This window comes from Rhyacophila brunnea, unplaced genomic scaffold (genome assembly GCF_057557595.1).
Source record: "Rhyacophila brunnea isolate RB1 unplaced genomic scaffold, BYU_Rbru_1.0 scaffold_11, whole genome shotgun sequence".
Lineage (NCBI taxonomy): Eukaryota > Metazoa > Arthropoda > Insecta > Trichoptera > Rhyacophilidae > Rhyacophila > Rhyacophila brunnea.
The window spans coordinates 1,776,622-1,802,395 of NW_028232763.1; the positions used below are offsets into that span (position 1 = coordinate 1,776,622).

General features: G+C 35.7%; 1 protein-coding gene across 1 annotated transcript in view; it reads right to left on the reverse strand.

Annotated features, from left to right (window-relative positions):
* Positions 1 to 461: 461 nt before the first annotated feature.
* Positions 462 to 25,774, reverse strand: part of ry (xanthine dehydrogenase rosy) — a 32,480-nt gene continuing 7,167 nt past the window's right edge. Inside the window, exons 2-8 of the mRNA XM_085958112.1 lie at positions 16,794 to 16,948; positions 9,320 to 11,471; positions 7,857 to 8,165; positions 6,636 to 6,973; positions 5,177 to 5,981; positions 4,504 to 4,671; positions 462 to 883 (exon numbers count right to left, since the gene is read on the reverse strand). Of these exons, the coding sequence (XP_085814238.1) occupies positions 833 to 883; positions 4,504 to 4,671; positions 5,177 to 5,981; positions 6,636 to 6,973; positions 7,857 to 8,165; positions 9,320 to 11,471; positions 16,794 to 16,948 (3,978 nt within the window). The 3' untranslated portion in view covers positions 462 to 832. The remainder of the gene's footprint in view (positions 884 to 4,503; positions 4,672 to 5,176; positions 5,982 to 6,635; positions 6,974 to 7,856; positions 8,166 to 9,319; positions 11,472 to 16,793; positions 16,949 to 25,774) is intronic.

Sequence of the window (25,774 nt, forward strand, 5' to 3'; positions counted from 1 at the left end):
GTATTATCGCAGCCATAATAAAAAAATGCACACGTAAAAACGTATTAACATATAAATTGCAAGATTGTATGCATGAATCAAAAAAGTTCAGAAGTTTCTGAATTTTCATTCGACAGTTGAGAATTGTTCAATATGCGCCTGCGCAGTAGAACGATAGTGGCGAACCTGCTGGCAAAAAAACCAACTACGAACGAATTTTGAGGTTAACCGATTTTCACTACCTGTCAAATGGTACCATAAAATGACAACATCGTGTCTCACTCACTCTTGAAGAATAAGGTTGGAGAGACAGTCAGGACTTTTACGTGTAAACAGTTATTGTCACGATAGTTTAAAATACACTATTGCTGCCAGAAAATCCATACACGTGTACAGGCGCTATTATCGTGATGTGACAGGAGTGAAAGCAATTAGGGTTTCATCGTTAAATGTAATTGATGATAATGAAAATACTATATTTTAATTTTATTAAAGATTTATTAAACATAACCTAGATTGTAGAATCATAATTATTATCAGACATAATTTTTATTGTTTGACAGAATTAAACTTATTTTGAAGTTATGAAAACATATTATTATCTACTGCATTGTATTATCAATAGTAAAATTATAATCTAATGTAATAGGTAGTATAATTATTATTAATATAAAAGCTATTTTAGTACCTAGGTAATTTAATCTATATACTTAAGGGGGATCATTATGCCAACAGAGAACCTAGCGGAGAAATAAGAAGCTTGCAATTTACCAAAATTATTATATTTATATCTGACCAATTTTAATTTGGGATGTTTAACTGATACATATTTTTACAATTATTTCCTTCCGTCTCAAGGAATCACATTCCAAGGTGTATAGCTTCCTTCTTGTGGTACGTCGAGCTGAAAAATATTAGAAAATAATTGAATAAATTTAATGTGTCTTTCACATTTTTAACAAAAGTACATTAATATAAAACATTAAGGTAATTGTGCCGTAGATGCCCGGATGACCTTTTATGGTTACATGTAAGTTTTACGTATGCAGTTCATCGTGGGGACACTTATTCGTGCGCCACAGTACGTGAAACATGAGTTTGTATAACATTTTATCAAATGACGAGTTCTTCGTTGAACATTTCTCCGTGGAATACATTTGTACGTATTTTACAAAATGTGACGATAGTTTGCAAATAGTACTGTTCCAATTCGATTAACCCTAACCTAACCTAGTAAAGACATCTCATAAAATTCGCCACATGTTGTAGCATACGTACAAATATACTCCACGGTGAAATGTTGAACGAAGAACTCGTCATTTGATTAAATGTTACACAAACTCATGTTTCACGTACTGCGGCGCACAAATAAGTGTCCTGCGGTGAACTTTTTACGTACAAATTTCCGGATACAACCTTTTATAACATTCTTTTTGGACCAAACCCAACCTAACCTACCCCAACCTAATATAATCTTAGTGTGTGATAGTGCATGTGACAATGCATCGAAATGTATGAAAATTTAAAATTTACAATTATTGGATCAAAAAGCATCTGCGCCGACAGAAAAAGGTATTCAATGTAATGGTCTACATAGAATATAGGGGAGAGCAAGTAGGATTCGTATACAGGGAGCATTCGTACAGTGGCGATATCTTCACTATCCAATTCATTGGCGTGCTCGCGTTTGTGTGTGTGACTCCCGCTCATACGCATAGTGTAACCGCGGGGCAGGGCATCAGTGCGGCCAACAGCTTCGACGGAGCACGCCGATACGTGTTTTCGCTCTACGTAAGTATTTTTTGTATTCACTTTTGAACACGCTTAACTGTTATAAGTTTTGCACGAATGTTATAAGTGACTTAGTATAGTTTATGAAGTGATTACTTCGTTTAATATGTAAATAGTCATTTTAGGCTAACTATAGCGGTTATTTTTATTTTCAATTAATTTGTTGATTTCTCGGTTTGGGGTACCTTCGTGCAGTTATGAGTGGGGTAGATTCGTACTGTACGAATGCTCCCCATTCCTAACTGCGTGGTAGTAGAAAGATTGTTCACCAAAAATATTATTGTTACAGAACCATGCCGCGAATATATGTGAAAAAGGGGACAAGAACAGGAGACGTTGATGAAGATGCAATGATGCAAGATGCAGCCGTTAGAATGCACGTAAGGTGGACAATCAACTTCTACAGCGGGCCAAGATGCCAATGTGCCAGAAACTCTACCTGCAGAAACAGAGATTACTCAACAAGATCTTCCATGGAGCTCAGCGCCAGTATCACCCTCCTTGCTATCACCTACAACTGCGCCTGCATCTTCATCAACTGTAGGATTAATAACTCCAGAAATTATCCGGCCTTATCCCAGAGTGGACAGAAACGCGTTAAAAAAGTCGAAGAAAGGAAAACTACCAGGAAAATCGAGAATATATATAGATACCCCTGAAAAAAAATATAGAAAAAGCAAAAAAGTTGAAGAAGCAAGAGCAAGAGAGGAAACAAAGGGCTAAGGAGATGAATCGAGCATTACATTTACTGTCAGATACAAGAACCAAAACAAAGAGACAGAAGAAAACTTCAGGGACAACTAAACCAAAGAGGCAAAATAAAACTGTAAAGACTGATAGTCAGGATGAAACTGATTGTGAGGATGAGGCTAATATGAGTTTAAGAGAAAGTTCTTGTTCTTCCATCGAAGAGACGTCTGAAGGATCGGATACTGAGAATGAAACTCCAGTTACGTCAGAGAACATCAAAGAAGAACGCTTTGTGATAGTAGAGTTCAAGAAAACAAAGACCGTTTTATATTATCTTGGACAGGTGCTTAAAAATATAGTCCCGTTGAATACAAAGTTTCATTTTTGAGGAAGAAGCCTCATACCTGGAAATTTGTCTTTCCCACTACCAAAGATGAAGGAACAGTTTACATATCAGATCGAGCTTCGAAAAAGACCTATCTATGTATAATGTTGGATAGTACAACTATTAAATACATAAGATTAAGACCTCTAATGGTAAATTTTATAATGTTGATTTATTCGTTCTTTTATTAACAAAAAAATAAATAAAAGTGTTATGTTTTTATGACTAAGTAGTTATAAGCACTTTAAAAACAATAACTGTTAATTATTATTACATGAAGGCTGATTCTGTGTTAGCTTTGATCTCAATGCATGATTATATTACATTGAATAAATAGCATTTTCTTTGACTGTACGAAGGTTCCCCATTATGTACGAATGTGCCCCACACTATGTACGAAGCTACCTCACGTGTGGGGTAGTTTCGTACATTTTCCATTTTTCAGAAAAGTTACCGTAGCTCCGCCATACTGATTTGTATCTGAACTACACTTCACTATTATTAAAGCCAAATATATTGGATGTATAGCAGCATTAAAGTTATTTTAAAATATCTTACAGTTTTGTTTTTGTACGGCTTAGAGTAAAAAGTGTACGAATCCTACCTGCTCTCCCCTACTGTTTTCGTAATTTTTTTTTTTATAAAAGCTTGTGCAGGCATCTGCGAAATATTTACCAACATTAATACTCGTTAAGTACATATTCCGACGAAAAATATAACAGACTCATGCGTATTAAGGGTAAATCGCGTACATCGCAAACCACATTAAAATAATCTGTCACCTGTCATTTTGAAATGTCTAAACTGAGAGTTTGTTCATATTCAAACAAGCTTCCAAGTAGGTGAAGTTAGGTTGTGTTGGTAAATATTGACATGTTTTGATGGCCCAAGTGACCACATAGCGTAAAAACTCCATGTCAAATTAAACAAGGTGCAAAAACTACAAATCACAGCGTATTCACGCAATAATGAACCATATTATATTATAGGTGGTTCACTTTGTGTTGCTTGCATTTATGGCCCCCCTACCTATCGCTAAGGTTAAAGGCAGTGTAACGCTTTATAGTAGCGTTAGTAGTGTAGGTATTCAGTGTATTTTTAGCTATTTTTTGTATTTTCCCACTAGAATTATGGAGTTGTTGAATATCGACACAGAATAATCAAAAATTGCATAGCATAACCTCATATTTTAAAATGTTAATTTCCTTCAAGTAAAATAGTGCTACAGGTGACTTTTTTAATATTAGAGCAAATTTGTGATGTGTGTTTATCTGTAGTGACATCAATAAGAATTATCGAAAATAATAAATGAAAGCTAGAGCGGTAATGCAGTTTACTGCATTTTCATTTGTTTTAAAAACAAATGATATTTTGTGCTTTCACTAGGTACCTATTTATTATTTTCATTTGTTTTCAAACAAGTGTCACTTTTTCACTTGTTCTTTTTGATTCCAACATGATTCCAACACATCAATAATATAAAAACAGTTCTGTCTTTTTTTACAATTTTCAACATTATTATCTAACTTACCTGTTCGATCCTCGATGCCACGCCCTAAGGCTGGAGCCTTGTTAGCACCCCCCTGTGGGGGCCATACTCACAATATATCATTCTATTAAATATTTATCATGGATTTAGTATAAAGGGTAATGCTTACCATGGCTGTTATGTTGTCCTGGCAGGCCATCCTGATTCTGGCTGCAGTGGCCGGAGAATCCAATTTGAATTGAGGAGTGGCCTTGCTGTCTGCCCGAGCCGATGCAATCGCTTCTCTGATTGCAAAGAATGCCGATGATGCCAAGAAGAGAGGAGGTTCTCCGATAGCCTAAAAGATTAAAAAAACATGTCATGATTTAGATATTTTTACAACCAATTGTTATTACTATATTTCATTAATATATATTTTAAAAGTTGTGTAGTAACCACATTTTGTTAAAGTACTTGACGATTTGCGGCAATCTTCGGATACAGCAGGTGAGTGGGGCATCAAATCATTTTATCTCATCAATTTTCAGCCAGCTGTCACTTGCATGTTACATTCGCTTCGTCACTTACACAAAATGTCAAAATCACAATGTGAGAAAATAATTTTGGCATTAACTGTGTGTTTGTTCTTTCGACTTATATTGTTAAAATAAAGTAAATAATCTTGTTTTCTTCTCTGTATACACACTGGGCATGTAAACATCCCAAATGAAGTCCATGTTGCAATAGACATTTAAAATTAATTAAAATCGAGTTTTATTGCATTTAATAATAGAATAATTGACGCGCATCAAAAGAATTAAATTGTTAAAACTAATGTCAATAATTATATAAATCGTGTTCACCTTGGAGGAGTAAACCGCCTTAGGATTTGGTGCATCCTTCAATAGCGAAACATTAAACTCTGCAGGGATATCTGTAAATCCAGGAATCTTGTACGCCCCGGGACCCCTGCTGTATAGTGTCCCTGTTGGGGAAAATATCAACTCTTCCAAGGTGTACATTCCATAACCTTGCACGAATGCTCCTTCGATCTGGCCGATGTCTATGGCAGGGTTTAAGCTGTCTCCCACATCCATAACGATGTCAGTCCGACATACTTTATGGTCTCCGGTCAAGCAGTCTATTTCTACCTCGGAACAAGCGACTCCGTAAGTGTAGTAATTGAACGGGGTCCCGGAGCCTTCCTTCATATTGTAGTCGATACCCGGAGTATAATAATAACCGACCGCCGATAGACTGATGCATTCAAAATAGGCTTTCGCGATCCATTCCTCCCACGTTCCATTGGGATTAGCCTTCTTTATAGGTGCGAGTCTTTCGATGATAGTATTGCAAGCGTTGAGCACTGCCATGCCATTCAAATCTGAGCTGGCGCTGGCGGCCGTGGGTGAGGTGTTGGGTACTTTATCGGTGGACGTTTCCGAGATGTAAATCTTGGATGAGTCTATTCCGAGGACGCGGGACGCCACTTGGATCATTTTGGTATGCAGGCCTTGTCCCATTTCTGTGCCTCCGTGAGTCAAGAGTACTGAGCCATCGGTATAAACGAGAACCAGAGCTCCCGCCTGATTGAAGAATCTCACCGTGAAGGCTATGCCGAATTTTGTCGGCACCACGGCTATTCCTCGTTTCTTCCAACGATTTTTCCTGTCATATGAAATGGGAAAAATAATTCCATTATAAAAACACGTTCAAAGCAGAATATCGATATGATTTTGAATAACGAATTGAAGAATTCTATGCATATAATTCCCACAATTCATAATAAATTATAAAATTTGGGGCTAAACTATTGAAGTAGGCTTATGAAATATATTATTTCTAGATAATTGTCATGTTATTCTGAATATAACATGACATTCATTTTGGAAGAAGCTTAAAATGATAAAATATAAATAATTTAAATTTTCTTTCTTCTTTCGACCATGTCAGATCCTAATAGGATCATATGGGCCTCTACAGAGTGGAGGTTTGTATGAACAGATTTTCTTTTTACGAGAAATGGATGTCAGCCACTTGCTCAACCTATTAGGTCCATACTCTGACTTACACATAAATTGAAAAACAATATGTGTACTTGCCCGACCCAGGATTTAAACCTGGGACCCACGACGCTATAGGCCAATACTTGAGCCGCACAATAATACCAGAATTCATTGGGAGAAACTATTATTCAGAAATGCTTGAATTATCATCGCAATAGAAAATGGAGAAGAATTTTATAGAATAGGTAAGGTAAGATATAAAAAAACATGATGGATAAATTTGTGGATAACAATGCTCGGGTATATAAGATCATACCTATTGAATTCATCAACTTTTTTTTTCCTTTCTAAGTAATTGGATTTATCCAAACACTCGTCCCAGCATCGTCGAATAGTGCAATTAGTTAGTATCTGCTTGAAATGAGTAGTGTCTCCTTCAGTGTAAAGATTAAGGTAGCCGATTTCAGTGGAACTCTTGTTAAGTTTGGTGGCGATGTCTCGGATGAAGTTTTCCGTAGCCAGCATCGCCTGCGGTGCTCCGAAACCTCGAAACGCTGTGTTTGACGGCATGTTAGTTTTGCAAAGGTATCCGTACACTTCCATATTGGGAATTTTGTATGCGTTCTCGCAATGAAGCATCGCTCTTTCCATAACCTAAAAAATAATTAAAAGCAATTGATGAAACTGTGAAGTTTGGACTATATCTACGTGATTCCCAACCTTTTTTGTATTGTAGGACCCTTACTGTACCAAAAAGGAAAATCCAAATGCCACCTCGTACTATATTTGTCACAGTTCGTATGCCAAACAATTAAGCAACAAATACATAGCGCCACAGGCAGATAGGCTGACAGGGCTCTAGCCTGGGGGCCCGCACTTAAGGGGGGCCCGGCGTGGCGGATCGACCAGCCAAGTGAGATAAAGACATGTCACATAATTGGACCAATAGTAAAAATATGTCGCCTGCGGCGCTGTTTCACTTCAAGACTACTAACATTAGAAAATATGTGGTTGTGCGATGTAATTTGTGATTATTGTTTGTCAATATTCGACTGTGTGGGTATTGCTTCGCCTCAACTTTAGTTAACACATCTATAATTATTAAGTAGGTAACTCAATTTTGAAAAATATTATTCTGTTTTTAAATTGGTTTTACATTGATTGCCTACTTTTCAGATGCACGATTTATATTCACATACTTTCACACAAAGAAACAGTGCTTTGCTGTTACATACCTATAACGTAATGTACAAAATTTAAAAATGTTGACAGAGCATTCAGTGACATTCAATAATAATAACTGATATCCCATTTTTTATTCCTACATTCCTCTTTGCTACAAAAATAGTATATTTCGAAATATCTACCATAAAATTTCAAAATACTGTAGTGTTTTTGAATAGGCCACGTTAAACTTTGTAATTGCCCTATTACCAAATAGGATTCAAATCGTACATTTTTTTTCGCAAGATTTTACAAATTCTTGCGAAGCCCAAGGTTCCGCAGACCCGGTTGATTCTGATTTACAAATACTTACAGCCGCTGAAAGATCTAATGAGTAGCCAGCATTGTTGTAGATATGTATTACAAGAGCAGTGATCTTTCCGTCTTTGTTGAACCCAATCTTGTACTTGAAGTAAAACGGATGCCGAGCTCCAGACATCAGCATGTCTTCATCTCTGTCGAGCATGCACCGGACTGGTTTTTGAAGTTTGAACGCAGCCAGAGCCACAGGCAAAGCTACAAGCACCCCGCGGGATTCTTTCCCTCCAAACCCACCTCCGATTCTTTTGACTTTTGAGATTATTCTATTGATTGGAAGTCCGAGAACGTGGCTGGTTAGTTTCTGTAAAATAATAATATATACAGTTATGTCAATGCTAGATGTGGAGTAACGGCAGAATTCTTGTCTCTAAAACCATGGGATTTGAATCCATGTGAATCTGAGCAAGCAACTGTAGAGGTTTACCCAACTCTACAACCGACGTGTTATTGTCTGTGGTCATTCGTGTAGCACAGACAACAATACTAAACGGAAATGAGAGCCAATAAATCTGTCGCATTCTAGGCATTGAACTGTACAGTCAGATGTTCACTCGCGACTCCGTGAATATCCAAACTCAATCAAAATTCATAATGTAAAATCCTACGTAATCAACTTTCAACATCAATGTATCTTTATTCATAATGCCGTGTATAATCCAAAATGTTTTTAACAGAATATAAAACAAGCAATGTCAACGCTGTGTCTCATTTCAATTGTGCCCCGAACATATCATCACACGCACAACGTAACCTTCTACATACAAATAATAGATGCTGGATCTACACACCGAACAACACAAGATCTAGCGTCTATACAACCAATGGGTCGGGTGGATGAGTAACATTGGTCTCAGGTAACTGTCCAATAGTTTTTTAAGATAGTGATTAACAATGCAATATATTGGATATTTCATTCTGCTAAATAAATTCTTTTATACTTGTGTTATTTGTATTTACTAAGCTAAAGGTAGATCACTAGCGATGGAAAACGAGAACCTCTACAGTGTGGATATTGCTTGAGTGAGGATTGGATGTGAGCGATTAGCTCAACCGAGTGGGTCCATGCCCTGGATTCAAACACACATGTTGATTGAAAAAATAACATGTGAATTCGTGCCAGACATGATGTTCAAACAAGGAATCCATCAGTCAAGATACGAGCATTCTGGCGTCAGCCCCACAGTAGATGTATACACTATATTTATACGCACTTGATTTATTAAATTGAGGATGTTTGAATGTTTTATTATTGAAATTAAATATACATAGATTTAAATTTATGAATATAATTTACGTTTATTCTTATTGTTATACACATTTTACTGTATTTTAAAAAATATCCTGATTTTATATTTGTGCTGTATAATAGATATTTCTTAATATCATGTCATTCCATCAAGAAATTTCAGTGAAAAAAAATAATAAGTACATATAAAAAATAATTGCAATACATACACTAAGTTCTGTCGGGTGCTGACTGGAACTGAAAATTTCTAATTCATTGTCTTCTTTGGGGACGACTCGGCTGACATGAGTTTCCAAATAAAAGTGTTCCTGTCCACCGACATGGAAATCATTTTCAATGACGTAATCTGCTTTTTCAAAAGCCGTAGCGACATCGCCTATACATATCTTCGGGGACCCAGGATAGTAAGAGTGTTCTCTGATCGCATCGTGAATAGTAACAATAACAGGTTTTATTTCTTCGTAAATGACTTTTACACGTTTAGCTGCTTTCTGAGCGATACTTTGGTCTGTTGCAATCACGACTCCCAAAGTTTGACCTTGGCTGGTTACCGTTTTCGATCGGAATAACTCTTCATCATGGACAACAGCCCCGATATGATTTCTAGACTCTTCCAGATCTGCCGCTGAAAAGAATGCTCGGACTCCATCCATCGCCAACGCTTCTGAGGCGTCGATGGAAATAATTTTAGCATGCGCTTTTGTACTGAGAACAAAAGCGAGGTAGAGTTCTCCTTCTATTGCAGGCATATCATCACAATAGACTGCTTCTCCTGTCGCCTGTTTCAATCCAGATGCATGAACAATCGGCCGGCCCACAGGGTCGATTGGCGATTGTTTATCAGAAGGCAGACTAAAATACTGGGAGCTTTTTAGTACATCATGCTTAAAGCCGCCTATTCCACTCTTATCATAGCCATTTACGCTAGAAACATTTGGTAAAACTTCAGACAGTTCTTGAGTAATTTCTAAATATGCCTTAAAGAATAAACTCAATGTTAGAGATCGTCGATACTGAATCATACCACCCGGGGCGGATGGATCCAAGGAAAGGTCTTTCAATAGATTTGTGTAAGCTTTTTGTAGCATGGCTTCATTCCATGCTTGTCCTACTAAAGCTTTGGTTGTATTTTTAGTTAAAACGGTGATAGGCGCCATGCCACCGAAAGATGTTTTAATGTTTGATATTTTTCCAGTAGTCAATTCAAAATGAACATTCAATGCCATATTGACTATAGCAATGTCGTCTTCACGACGTTTGGCCTGTTTGAATGCTTTAAAATATTGATTCTCTTTTGTAAATGGCACTTCAATCGATACCAGAATTTCATCAGGGAGAACAATATTCTTCCTATATCCAGTGAAGAACGATTCATCCATAATAGCACTTCTTTCATTAGTATTGCTTTTTAGATTCAGGGCAATTCCGGCCGCTAAAAATATTGGATTCAGATCAGAAATCGGGCTTCCTGTCATTATGTTTCCACCTACAGATGCAACATTCCTGATTTGTTTCCCCGCAAACCAGTAGAGCATTTCAACAATCGCCTTAAAAATCTTGGTTTTATAAGGAGGAATAGTTTTCATTAATTGTTTCATACTTGTCTCCATATCTGTCAAAGTGACAGCAGCGCCGATTCTTAGTCCACTATCTGTCACTTCCATTTCATTGAGGATCTTTATAAGATTTGGCATAATTATGTTTGGATAAATACAATTTTTGAATTTGACTTCAACTCCTATTTCAGTATTCCCGGTAACTATTTTGGCATCATTATGGAGACTCTTCAGATTCACAATGTCTTCAAGAGACGTCGGACGGTGCCACGTGACATTCTTTCCTTTAAAAAGTAATTTCTGTTCATCATAGATGGATGACATCTTTAATTCTGGTGGGAAAATCGGTTCCTGTGATGGATCAAGCGGCTTGAATTGATTATGATTGAATGTTTCTTGTGGGTCATCAGCTTCAGAATATCCATTACCGCCATTCTTACAGCATTTCTTGCCAAGGCCGCAGACCTTGTTGCCGTTGGTGGCAGCTACTTGGTTCCTCTCCCATTCTTCGGTGAAAGACTTGTAGCCCTCAATGATGGGTCTGTATCCTGTGCAACGACAGAGATTTCCTTGGAAAGTGACTTCCAAGTCTTCATATGAAGGCTTCGGTAGTGATCTCAGCAGAGTGTACATGGACATGACTATTCCGGGAGTGCAGAATCCACACTGAGATCCGTGAGCTTTAGCGATCCGCTCTTGTACCGGATGAAGGCGTGTTTTGGTGGAGCCAATTCCTTCCACTGTTGTCACGGCTAGGCCATGCATGGAACACACAGGAGCAAGGCATGCGTTTACTGCCAAATGACTGGTATAAGTGGTTAAGGACAAGAATTTTAAGTTTATGTGTTGACTTTGTTGGTCATGGTTGATAATACTATAAATATTATGAAGGTCTTAAAAATGGTTATTTAAATATTACATTTTCTAGATGATGTTTTTAATTAAAAAAATATTATTAGGTAGGTACTCTAAAATCAAAATAGATTTAGTCATTACATTATTCAGGTAGGTACCTGCATCTGAGTACATCATAATTTAATATAAATACGTATTTATGATACCTAATGGAGAAATAGTTTTCTAACCGAAATCTTAGGCATAATTTCGTTAGGTAGCTTATTTATTTTTTCTAGAATAAGTAATATTATAAACTACGATAATTTAATTTTATAATAGTACAATACGAGTTTACTAGCAAAGCAAATTATAACAAAAAACCTTAGTGCCAAATATAGCGACATCTCTGATTTTAATCTATTACTTTACCCTTTGATGAGAGTAGAGACCCAATAAAAATAATACACAACCTTAACGGCCCACATGCCCAACGTAGGCAAAATGGAATTTTTATGGTATTTTCAAAGCATTAGCCAGAACATTCCTTAAACGTTGTAGATAATCTATTTATATAATTTTGAAGCCTTATTATCCTTTATATTTATTTTAAACATTTGATGACTGCATAAAGTATTTTTATTACATAAAATAGAATTCTTTTAAACCTCTCGATCTAATATTTTAGAATAAAGTCATATTTCAGTACATCCATGTGCTTAGATGATAAAAATTGGTTTTTTTCGGTTAGGTACATGTTCAAACATGCGCGATAACATGATCTTACTCCTACTTCAGTTATCGTTTGTCAACTTAGGGCTACGGCCGAATGTTGTAGCTTAACCACTGGGAAATGCCAATAGAAATGGCGTGTTTAAAAAATGTGGTAATCTTGCCCATTTCTTGAATAATAAAATGCCTAATTCTTGCCAAATTTGGGATCTCGGAGATTTTAAATATATTTTTTTATCATACATATTTCACTATAATGATTTCAACATAAATTTTACTCATGGTTTTATAAACGCGTTTAAAAAATAAAAAATCTAAAAAATCTTAACACCACTGCACATGGATGTAGGTACTGAAATATGACTATATTCTAAAACATTAGAGCGAGAAGTTTAAAAGAATACTATTTTATGTAACAAAAATACTTTATGCAGTCATCAAATAAATGTTTAAATTAAATATAAAGGATAATAAGGCTTCAAAATTATATAAATAGATTATCTACAACGTTTAAGGAATGTTCAGGCTAATACTTTGAAAATACCATAAAATCTCCATTTTGAGCTTCGTTGGGCATGTGGGCCCTTAAGAAATACTTAAACGGTATTTTACTCACACAAGCGTGTGCGAACTAAATTCACAACCTTCGATGTCTTCTCCAGCAGAGCCATGGGCTGAACAGTCCGTTGGCTTGTTGCTTTGCGGATTACTAGACGATGATGCATGAGAATAGCGAATGCTCTGTCAGAATTGGTGACACTGTCAAGGAATGGTTTGGAGTCACGACCGGGTCAGACAGGATTGTGTCGTTGCTCTGTTTCTATTCATCATCCTCTTGACTTCATACTACGAAAGTCAACACTACCAGACTGAAGCATAGCTGTCACCTCCACGATGAAGCTGTGCGACCTGGAATATGCCGATGACGCTGTTCTGCTCGACGTCATAATCGAGGGCATTCAAAAGACAATCAACAGGCTGCATAACAATACGTCTCGCATTAGTTTGAAAATCAACACGAAGAAAACCAACGTTTTTTGCAATAGCACCTGTCCTGGTCCAGATTTACCCCTGATTAGAGACGGACAAAACATCGAGAGTGTCAACAGTTTCAAATACCCGGGGGTCCACACCACGGGCGATTGCACTTTGCAAAAGAACTCGATATTTTAATGGGAATGGCTGGAGCAATATCCAACTCAATGTGGAGTGTGGAACTCACTGAGTTCAAACCAAACGCCGCCTATTCGACGCTTGCATTCGAGCAGTGCTGCTTTACGGTAGCGAGTCATGGAACCTCACGCAACCGTATACTGAGCTTCGAGAACAGATGTTTGCGACGAATACTTGGTGTGCGGTGGGTATGCTTTTAGGAGTAACGAGGAGATAAGAGAGCGGACGAAGCAGTCTCTCTCCATACGACTGGTGCTGGCATGACCTGGAATGACGCAAGAAGACTGGCGAGCGATAGGAATGAATTCTTGGAGGCGCCGTGTGGTGTCCATTATGGCCCCCACATCCTGAAGCCCCCCTACCTATCATTAAGGGTAAAGGCAGTGTGACGCTATGCAGTAGCGTTTTCCAAATGGTGCACTCGGTAAAATTAATGTATATTTTTAGCTATTTTTTTTTGTATTTCTAAAATGTACATCCATTTGAATTACGGCATTTGAGTATCGGCACACAGTTAACAATTGCATCGGACATTCAAATATTTTTAATTATTAATACCATTGAAGTAGAATAGCGCCACAGGCGATTTTTTTTAATTATTAGAGCAAAATTGTGATCTGTGTTTTATCTCACTTATATGGTCGGCTCGTCATGCCGGGCCCTTCCTGAACCCTGTCAGCTCCCCCCCTTGTGGGGGCCATGGGTGTCCATATGATCCAACTAAGCTTAATATGAGCTATCAAATAACTCATTTACGTATTTACAAGTCTAGAATTACTTTCGTTGTTTAATAATCACATAACTACAACAACTATGATTTTGGTGGGTGGCGTTCAAATCAAGATCAATAGGTACCTACGTCATTATTCACATCTATGAAATTTGATTTTTAATTCATTTACAAATAATATTTGTGCGTAATTATGAAGAAAAACATTTCAATCAAAAATACTAGCGACCTTTAACATTGGACGTTTTGTTATCTACATTCTCATGATAAATAAGTATTTCAAACATAATTCTATTTACAATAACAAAAAAGAAAACTTCGTTTGCACAGAGATTTCAAAAGATTTTAAAATGAGGTTTCATAAAAATATTAGAAGATACGGTATCTCACATCAATCCGATAATAAGAGTTTTATTTCTGCAACAGGAAAGCGAACAACGTGTGAGATACATTTTTCCAAACGTATGGTAATTCTCAGCCCCTAGGCTCTCCAGAAATTAGTTGACACAATTAGGGATTGCAATACCGAATGAAAATATCACTACCGGTTTTGTGGTATTTCTTATTGAATGCCGGTATTAATACTGGTATTTGTTAAAACATAACTACTTATCGGTAAATATAGCTATTACAATCTCTTTAAAAACATCATTTTATAGAAAAAAACCTACCTGCCTACATTTGTTATGGTGACATTTAGTAATCACAATATTGTAGAAATTGGTGATTTTTACATATAATTTGAATATAGGTATTGATAATTTCTACTAAAGCCGTCAAATAGGCTAGCCCTTTACTGCATAGTGTCGCAAATTTGCGACATTTGAAACTATTTCTATATAGCCAATGCCATCTGTGTAAATTATCAAATAATATCCTTTTTCGATGTCTAAAAAACTGTTTTACCATAAACATCCTACTTTACCGATTTTGTTTGGACATTTCAAGAAATAAAGCATTTCTGCATTATAGTCTCTGCATTTCTGCTTTGACAGTAAGTTAACGAATTCGTATGTACGCGAAAATCCGCATTTGTAAATAAATAAAAAAAAATATACAGAATATTGAAATTGGTTGAATAAAAATATCTCCCCATCAAATAAGGCGTGTACATTAGTTTTTTTATAATTGTTTTCATTTGATTTTGTATTTTGTCATACTAAAATATAAGATTTCCAAATGTCGTAAATCTGCGACACCACGCAGTAACATACAAAATTTAATGAAATTTTCGAAAAATATTTTTTTTATTATTTTCCCTTCATTCACAAGGCATTTTGACACCAAGAAAAAATAAAATTTTTCAAAAAAAAAAAACATGCAGTAAAGGGCTAGTTCATTAAGTGTAAATAAGCGCGGCTGCAGGAAAAGTTTCTTCAATTCAACACAATCATCAATAATGTTATTATAGAATAATAATTGAACATTTGTCACGGATGTTTTTTATTTCGAAATAATATCAGAACCTATGTTAATTTATCGAGACAATTTTATAAATGGGTACATACCTATATTTAATCAATTGTGTTTTATTGATATTGATTCAGTCAATATTTTGCATTTTATTCAATTGAATAGGAAATACAGTACAAAATAGTGAAGAAATAACATTCAAATTCATCGTCAAAAACATAAACGAGTGTGGTTTATTAACACCGAAAATTTCCGTATTTTGGATTTTTAAAACCGGTATTTTGGTGGCACTCAAGGTGGCCGCGCGGCTTAAGCATTGGACTATCACGCCGTGGGTCCCAGGTTCGAATCCAGGATATGGCAAGTACACATATTGTTTTTCAATTTGTGTGTGAGTCAGGGTATGGACCTAATAGTTTGAGCAAGTGGCTGACATCCATTTCTCGTAAAAAACAAAATATGTTAATGCAAACCTCTACTCTGTGGAGGCCCATATTATGATCCTATTAAGATCGGACATGGTCGGAATTTTGGTATTGATAAATACTGGAATACCGGATTTGAAATACCGGTATTGCAATCCCTAGACACAATTATTGTTATATTTCTTCAATCAATGCATACGTACGACTGGATCTGGTGAATTGGGAGATTATAATAATAACTGTAATATTTTTCTCCTTTCTGCCATCCTATTTTAACAACTTGCTTTGATGTGATGAAAAATATTGGTTCATGTCGAGAAGCGATTCGCAACTATGCGACCAATCTGTGTGTTTATATACGATCAGTTGTTGTCCGTTCAGTCGAGGTTTCAGTTGCCAATTCAGTCCGGAATCGGCGTTGTATATCTACGTAGTTTTTATCCACTAAAATGAATATTATTTTTATAATTACTTTCTAAACATATTGGTTGGTGTAATACAATACTTACTTACATATAGGTATTTAAACAAATTATAATATTTCAATGAAAATTAGATAAGTAGTATTAAAAATAAGGCAACATACTACACGCCAATTTAACTGGTAACTCTAAAAACGGATACGAAAACTCCATCCGGTCTCCTATCCGTTTTGGTTTCAGTCGGCCGTTTCCGTTTTGCATTTACACTTCAGTTTAACGGACAGCTCGACGGAAACGGAGACTGGTTTGATGGCAAAACTGATCGTTTAAGCGCCTTAAATGTTTTAGGGATAAGGTTTATTGAAGGGATAAGATTAATGATTATTTTTAAAGGATACACGATCTTCTTCTGTTGACGATTGTACTTGGACACCATGACGGTGCAGGCTCCGCATCCTCCTTCTGCGCAGCCCAATTTCGTGCCGCACAGATTCAACTTCCTTCTCAAATAAAATAGTAACGTCCATTCTGGGTCTGGATCCGGTTCAATCACCTGCAACAACACCATCAATGTTTTGGTAATAAAATATTATATACATATGTACCTAAATGAATGACCACTGGTGAATGATACCTATCTCACGTCACTGTCCGGAATGTGATGACTGATGTCAATTATTGATTGATTGTGAACTGGATTGATACATTTAATATTTTAAATAACAAGGTCAATATAATATAAAGTTAACATGCTATTTTTATCTCGTATTATATGTATCACTTACTACACGAATAATTATTGGGTATTTGATAAAGTAGCAGGGAACAAAATTGCTTAAGGGCCCACATACCCACATACAAAAGTAAAAAATAAGGAATTTGGCGAAGAGAAGGTTGGAATTTTTGGGAGTTTAGTTTGAACGTAATCGATTCATTAATTTTTTTTAAAGGTTCGAAGCGTTTGGCCACCGCATAACAAAATCCATTCCACTAATATTAGTTTGTGTAATCACTGCCATCTTCAATATTAATAATTATAGCTGTAGAGTAGGTAGCCCCAAAAGTATCGCTCCGTCTCGTGGAAAAATAATTTAACCGTCTGAGGTAGATAGGACAAATAAAAAAAAATCGACCACACTTATTTTTTATAAAATATAAATAAAATTAGACAACTATATTAATATTTTCGGAAAATTATCGAGCACTCCGGTTCGTAAAATTGTCTATTTCGAGCGCTGCACCAGCCGTAGTTATACGACAAACTATAACGTCTGCGACCCCGAGCATAGCGATAGCGATATTTTCTAGAAATAAGGCATAAGTAGGTATTTACTGTGCTTTTTGACGAGTAGATATGCAACACAGACTGAAGGAAAAATTAAATAACACCTTTAAATTATTTAAGATAACAAAATAAGTTCTGAATTTCCTCGCTTTAAACTGAGGCGTAGTTCCATTACCTTCGCGCAGTATGCTCTTTGCAAAATATGATAACAGTTTCTTTTATTGTGTTAACTGTCAATTATTCATGGTGGAACTGCATTGTATTATTGATCAATATAATAAAACGCAAAATATTTTAGTACTTATTCCACTTTTATTATTTATTTGGATCGGTTTCGTCCGCCTCAAAGTGACATTTTCAACTGTTAATTATATTATAATAAAAGTGGAATAAGTACTAAAATATTTTGCGTTTTATTAATTAATCAATAATGATAATAGTTTGACAATAAGTGCACAAAATCATTTTCACGACGAATTAAAAATTAGTACCTACCTACATATTTCTTTGTGATTGTGAAAAAACCAGTGTTGTTTAATTTGTAACGCCAAATTTAATATAATACTTTGTTCAAGTTGAAGCTTCCCAATGGAAAAGTGCAGTGACGTCCCTAGACAAAATGCCACCCGTAGGCAGCACCAAAAGCCGCCCAATTTTTTTTATACAGTATTTTTTATCATCCTTTCATGTCTCCAATGTCTAATAAATGTGCTGTATGTTGTATGGATATATTACTAAAAAAATATACACTTACCACTAAAACATACATAATTTAATTTAGATATAAAAAGCGAATTTACCAGAGTCTGAGGTTCTATTTGGTTGATATATCTGCCACATTTGGTTTGTACCATTTAGCAATACACAGATTTATTATTTTCACACCGTTTTACTAAACTATTAACAGGGACGTCCCGTGGGGGTAGGCAGATTGAGCGTCGCTTGGGAGCGGCAGTTACCCGAAGGGCGGCAAATCAAGGAGAATCATTAGGTATATATAGAAATAGCCATCTAAACTAAGTAATAACAGAAATATCTTTCCATTAAAAAGTTCATCTCACTGGTTGGAAACAAAATGTATTGATTTACTATAAAAGTTGTGATAGGACTATAATGTTTTGTTGGGTTCGCGATGTCTAGTTTACTTCCGTTTTCCTTGGACGTCACGTCCTTGGTGAACAGCAATACCACGTGCAGATTTTCGAATTATATTTGAATTATAGGTAGGTACATAATTACTCAATTTTGTGTAAAATGTTTGTTAGTCACTCACGAGTTTTGGAAGTTGTCAGGAGTATTTTTAAATGTACCTGCAATCGTGGACTCGTAATACCTATTAATTGTATATTGAAGAAGGGATGGCATTCAGTGGTATACATCTTGTTAGTAATGAATTCATACGACACATTTCTTAGATATTGGAGTCATGAAAGGATGATAAAAATATTGTATAAAAAAATGTGGCGGCATTTTGGCGCTGCCTAGGGACGGCATTTTGTCTAGGGACGTCACTGACTATTAATTATTGTACAACATGACGTAAATCAAATAATTTTAGCTATTTCTATATATATACCAAATGATTCTTCTCGATTTGCCGCCCTTCGAGTAACTGCCGCCACCAAGCGACACTCAATCTGCCTAACCCCACGGGACGTCACTGGAAAAGTGTGGTAGATCAGTACCAGACTTGATAATGGGTAGTAGATCACAGACTATTGCAAATTTGATATGTCTGATATAAGTATGTAATGTCATTGCCTCATTGGGTATAAGGGATTACCGTCTCGAGAGTTTCAAGTTCGGTATCACGTTATTTTGAACTCATTTTGAAAGACGATATTATCTTTATAGGTCCTTTTTACCACAGAGTAGGTATGTCGTACAGAGGCGGAGCGCGTTGTTTTTGACCTTTTATCGTTTAAATAAAAATAACCGGTCTAAAACGTGTAGTTTTTTGACATCCACCGCTGTCGTTTTGTTTGTTTACATAATATTATTATCTTCATTTCTTTGCCTATCAGAGGTTGGCGACTACAGTAGATAGGTACATTTATCTTGGGGTTAGTCGGGTCATATCACCAACACCTAGACTCTAGCTAGAGTATTGAGCCAGGTTGCATAGCCAAGAGAATTTATTATATTTACATAGTCTCTAGAATTCATTATACCCGTTGAAATAAAGTATTTTTAATTCGATTCGCGCAATCTTACCCAAAGCGTGATTCGCAAAAGATTTGAAGGGGTACCTACACGCCCTAGTTTTCTCTTTCGTTAAAATATATGATAAATCAGCGACTTGCACAATTGTTGTCTAATACATTATTTTAGTAGGTAAGTGAAAATCTTTGATAATTTAACATAAACGCGAGCCGCAATGCAACCGGTAGTTTATATCCCCTTAAATTACAAAAAATGGCGATGAAAATATAAAATACTATATTTTATTTATTTTTATTTAGCACCAGTAAATCTAGCACATTAACTGCGTGTGAGACGTTCAATCTGAACCACGATCCAGATTGACCATGCAATGATCGAATTGATGGATTGATAAACAGAATCGCTTTTACTTTCGACACCAATCCTCGCCAAACGCAATTCAGATAGAACGCCGAAAAATAAAATGATAAATTGGTCCATTTAGATTGCGCAACCTGTTCTTTGGGCTTGTATAGTTAACTTGCCGAGGCTAACAGGTAAAATAAACATGGTTAAATTGCATAATACAACATTAAAGTATTTAGCAATTATAATATAGCAATTAACTGCATTCTTTAGATCCGTAGTAACTACCGGTAATTCATAATATTTTTTTAACCATGTCCGATCCTAATAGGATCATATGGGCCTCCACAGAGTAGAGGTTTGTATTAACAGATTTTGTTTTTTACGAGAAATGGATGTCAGCCACTTGCTCAACCTATTAGGTCCATACCCTGACTCACACACAAACTGAAAAACAATATATGTACTTGCCAGACCCAGGATTCGAACCTGAGACCCACATCGTGATAGTCCAACGCTTATGCCGCGCGGCCACCGTGGGTGTGTGGGTGTACATATATATTCCTATTACTAATACATAATTACTATCTACATATTATATTGCCAATATGCAGACAAGTTGCTCCATTCAAAAAGACATTTTACGATTCCTAAAAAAGTGACGAAAACTATTCTGCCCTGTTAAGTAAAAATGCAGTGTTTTTAATTTTAGTGAAATGAGAACTCAAGTTTTAAACTATCGCATCACTATATTCTGTATAATAATTCGCCTCAATTGAAAAGTATCCAAATTTGGTTCGAGTATCACTCCGAGTAGGGAATCCAATCCCGAGCCAAAATTCTGATCCCGGGATTTCGGGATTACAATTTGACAATCCCGGGATCCCGGGACTGGTCCCGGGATTGGGATTTTTTTCCATTGTTAATATAAAATTTTTATATTTACAAATAACATTGATAAAATCGGTCAAAAATAAATCTAGTATAATTTATACTATTTAAGACATTTATTGTTAATATTGTATACGTTAAATCTTGGAAATTCACAAGTTTAATGGAGTAAATAATATTATAATATAAATAATAATGTGAATTTAATATGAGATTGCTATTTCTGATAGTTAAGACATAATGAATAGATCAGCGAGATTTAAAATAGTAAAGCAAATAATATCATGGCGTACTTATGGCCTTTCCGCTTCATAAATCTAATTAGTCAGCCAAATATGAAACTGCCGTAAAACGTATGATATCATGGTGGAATTACTTTGCTAAAAGTGCGAAGCATTGTTTTTTTACCAATCTTTCTCATTTTTAATAATCTATGTGAAAAAATATATTGAATCGGCAACCTACAAATCAAACTTCATTCAAACTCAGTTTATTTCTAATGTAGTTATTTTGTATTAAAAGTATTTTTTCTGTTATATTTTCCATACAAATTGATAAAAAAATCAATCCCGAAATCCCGGGATTATGTTTATCAATCCCGGGATTCATAGTTATCGAAAATAGCTCGGGATCCCGGGATTGGATTCCCTAACTCCGAGTGTACGCAGTGACGTCCCGAGGTAAAGTTCCGCACTTAGGCAAAATTGAATGCCCTTTCATTTTTAGTTTCAAATTGTATGCAAAAATGTGCATGCTGACATATCTAGGGGTGTCGGGTAGCTCAGGTGGTGGTGTTTAGCACCCCTCAATACTACAAATTTTTTTTTTTTTTTTTTACTTTTTTTAGTAACTTGTTATTTCTAGTCGTTCTCGTTGATTATGTATATCCAGGTGTGTACTGCCCTTCTAAGGAAGAAGGCAGTAACTCGCAAAATTTGTGAAATTGAGTTATGAATGCCATCCGATAGGTAATTTTGAAAGCTATTATGTTCTGTTCATTTTAAAACCAGTATGATCACTAAAATACCGTTAAAATCCTTAGTGAAAAAATTGACATCTTCTAAAATAATACATTTTTTTAGCAAAACGGCAGTAATTGCACCTATTCATTGTAGTTACTGTTTGTTTATTATTACTTTGTTTGTATTTTAACATCCTACTAATTGTATTTTAACATCCTACCACCGTTTTTTTTTCAATTCACAGTACTAAAGTTTGAGAAAAAACACATGATGTCATTTATCTCGAAAGTGTGTGAGAGTCAGTTACTGCCTTCTTCCTAAGAATGGCAGTGTAACACAATTTTGTTTTATTTCCAGTAATAAAACGCTCCGAACTTTTCGAGTTATTGTTTATTCAGAACACAAGTAGGTACACATTAACATTGTTTTCTCAATTATTTTGATAGTCACAAACCACAAAAAGTTAGGGCCGTTTTCAGTGAACCCCTGGTTTAATTATGGTTCATTTCTAACTATATGCCGTTAGATAAAATTTATTACCAATCTCGATAATAGTTCACAATTAAATTTAGGTTCTCCCTTAAGAGTACCTCTAGCTTAATATACTTCGCTTCCAACATCAAAAGTTATAGTTAATTTTATTTAAAATAAACTTCGTTAATATTGTCAATTAAATTTAGTCATGTAAATACATACCCGTTTAATTATCCTAAATAAGCAAATGTGACAAATCCAACCAAAATCCTGAAAAAAAATCCATACAAATATCGTCCACTGAGGATTAGTGGATTTCCACGAAACCTGCTCTAAAACGGCGGTGGTTTTAGGTACCTACTTACGTAGAGGCCTGGGGCGCTGACAAGTTTGGTAGCCCACTTGTAAATTTAAAAAAAATGAGATGTCAGTACTATCTAATGAAGTGACCGCATCGTCCGCTTTACGGAAAACCACCACTGCTTTCAAAAGTTGTAATAATTGTATTTGTTCCTTCCCTTCCCTTTAGAATTGCCCCCCCCCCCAAGCAACGCATGACCTGCCTACCCCCACGGGACGTCACTGAGTGTACGCATTGCTTTATTCTACATAATATACTCATATTATGCGTCATCTTTATATATATTATGGATATATTTTGTATAAGTACTTAAAATACTATATTTATGTATGCATTTTGTACTGTTTTGACTGTGAGACGTGGTCGTGGTATATTAGGTCACTTCAGAGGTCTCGGCTTTTGAGCTGTGAGAATCGATGTATCCGCCGAATCTTAGGGGTATACTGCTACGACCGCGTTACAAACACTCGAGTTCGTAAGCGGACTGGGCAGCCCTTGGTAATTGAAGTAATCACGAATAGACGCTGGGAAATTCGTATCCTTGTGGCACAGCATCACGGGTTCCGCCGCCGTGGCCGGGCCTCCCTAACCTTGCAGCGGTGCTACAAATCTGTTCTACACTGGCGTGGCGGGAGGTGTGAGAGTTGGCGATGGACCGAGGGAAGTGGCGCGAATTTGTGCTTGCCCTGTGCCCCAATGCTAAGGCGTGACAGGGTGAAAGAAGAAAAATAAGAATACGATGCATTTTTTACAATGTACGAGGCAACATTCCGACATGTTGTCATTTTATTTTAATTAGTCAATATGTGAAATTTAATGATAACTGTATTACCTAAGTATGTACATGTTACGTTATGTCGTAATGTGTATCTCACCGGATAATTTCAATTTAAAAAGTAATCAATATACGAATTGAGTTTGGAAACAGTTGCTTTAATTAAAATGAATTATGTTTTGTCAATGATTCTTAAATGGCAAATACACAATTTAAATTTGTGTATGAGTCGGAGTATGGACCTAATAGGTAGAGCAAGTGACTGGCATCCATTACTCGTAAAAATCAATCTGTGAATACAAACCTCCACCCATGTTATGAGGATCTGACATGGTCGAAAAAAAACACGTTGGATCTTTAATTAAATCTTTCTTTGATACACTCCGTCACCCAATTTCTATACTATCGTAAAGATCTCTAATCTTTATAAAACGATAATTATTATTATCAGTGTAATCACAAGATGCGTTTGGTCTTGGTATAATATTCCGTTTTAGCGTCTTGGGTTTTTGCTACTCAAAGTTCTACTCTGTCATATTATGTAACGAAAACTAAAAATTAATTGAATCTTGATCCACTAGCAACTAAGGCGATAGATTGTTGGTTTATAAAGAAATTAAAACGGTTCAAATAATATCGAATTTCAATCATGAAAGGCTTTGTATGTAATCGAATATTACAAAGCTGCTTAGGAACCAGTGGTTCACAAACTATTTTCAGAAATTAAATAAATATTTTAGTGAAACTAACAATATTTTTAAGTAGTTCACAGTGGCATTGGTGGGGCGCAAAAGTGACAATATTCGTAGTCGAAAACTAGTGATAATTTTGAATCACTGGTGAACGAAACGTTTTTCATGGTAAGTATATTCACAAATAAATGTATGCATATTTGAACGTTTGAAAGAATTAAAAAAAGGCTACGATAGTAATAAAAGTGTCATTTCGCATTACAATACAACAATCACATTGTATAATATGTATATATTTTGCTATCGGTGATTGCGCATAGTGCCTGAGCATGCAGAAAGACGAAACCTGGGTTGCAAAATATGACTCAAAGGGAATAGTATAAAACTCAAATCGATTAAAAATTAAAGTCAAAAGTTCCATCGGTCAATAGTATTAATAATTAATATAATGTTTATGTTGTTCGAAGCTAATAGCACCTGTAGACACGTGGGTATTATGGATGTACGTCCACCAATAGTGTGTATTTTAAACTATCGCGATAATAACTGTTTACACGTAAAAGTGCTGACTGTCTCGCCAACTCATTCGTAAAGAGTAAGTGAGACGCGGTGTTTTTCACTTTATGTTACTATTTGACAGGTCGGGAAAATCGGTTTACCTCAAAATGAGTCTTGATGAGATTCACTACTATCATTCTACTGCGCAGGCGCAGATATTGCACGGCCCAATTGTCGCGTGAAAATTAATAAGCTTCTGAACTTTTTTGATACAATCTTGCAATTTTCACGATAATACGTGTTTACGTGCATTTTTTGTTATGGCCGCGATAATACGTACCTACTGTCAGCAATAAATCCATGCACGTGTAAACGGGGTATAAGCAATGAAAAATGTAGTTCCAATTTACAAAAAAACCCTTGGAACATCAACCATTATTACAGTTTTTTTGGGAGCCCATCCATTATTAAAAGCTCGCCACCTGCGACCTACGCCATACTCCGGGCCAGTTTAGATAGGTGCATAATTAATCAATTAATATTAATTCACAATATAGATTTAGAAGCGCTGTATATTATATTTGATAGGCAACTAGAAATGTATTCACTTATAGACTTAAGTATCCACTACAAGTTGCTCTCATAATATCAAATCACACCAGTGCAGTGTTATATAATCAAGAATGAAGTTAGTATCTTCGGATTACACTAATATTAAATATTTTTAATAAGAAAGATTATTTTGAATCTAATTAATATTAACGTATGTAGGCACCATAGAACAGATTGATAAATATAATTCCGATAGGCTATACCCCAATACAATACATTTTGACGCAGTTTTGAATGTGTGAGTGTCTTCTGACGTATTCTTGACACATGTTTAAGTTTATCCCATATTCTTCCACACTCGAGATCGGTTGCCTGTTTACC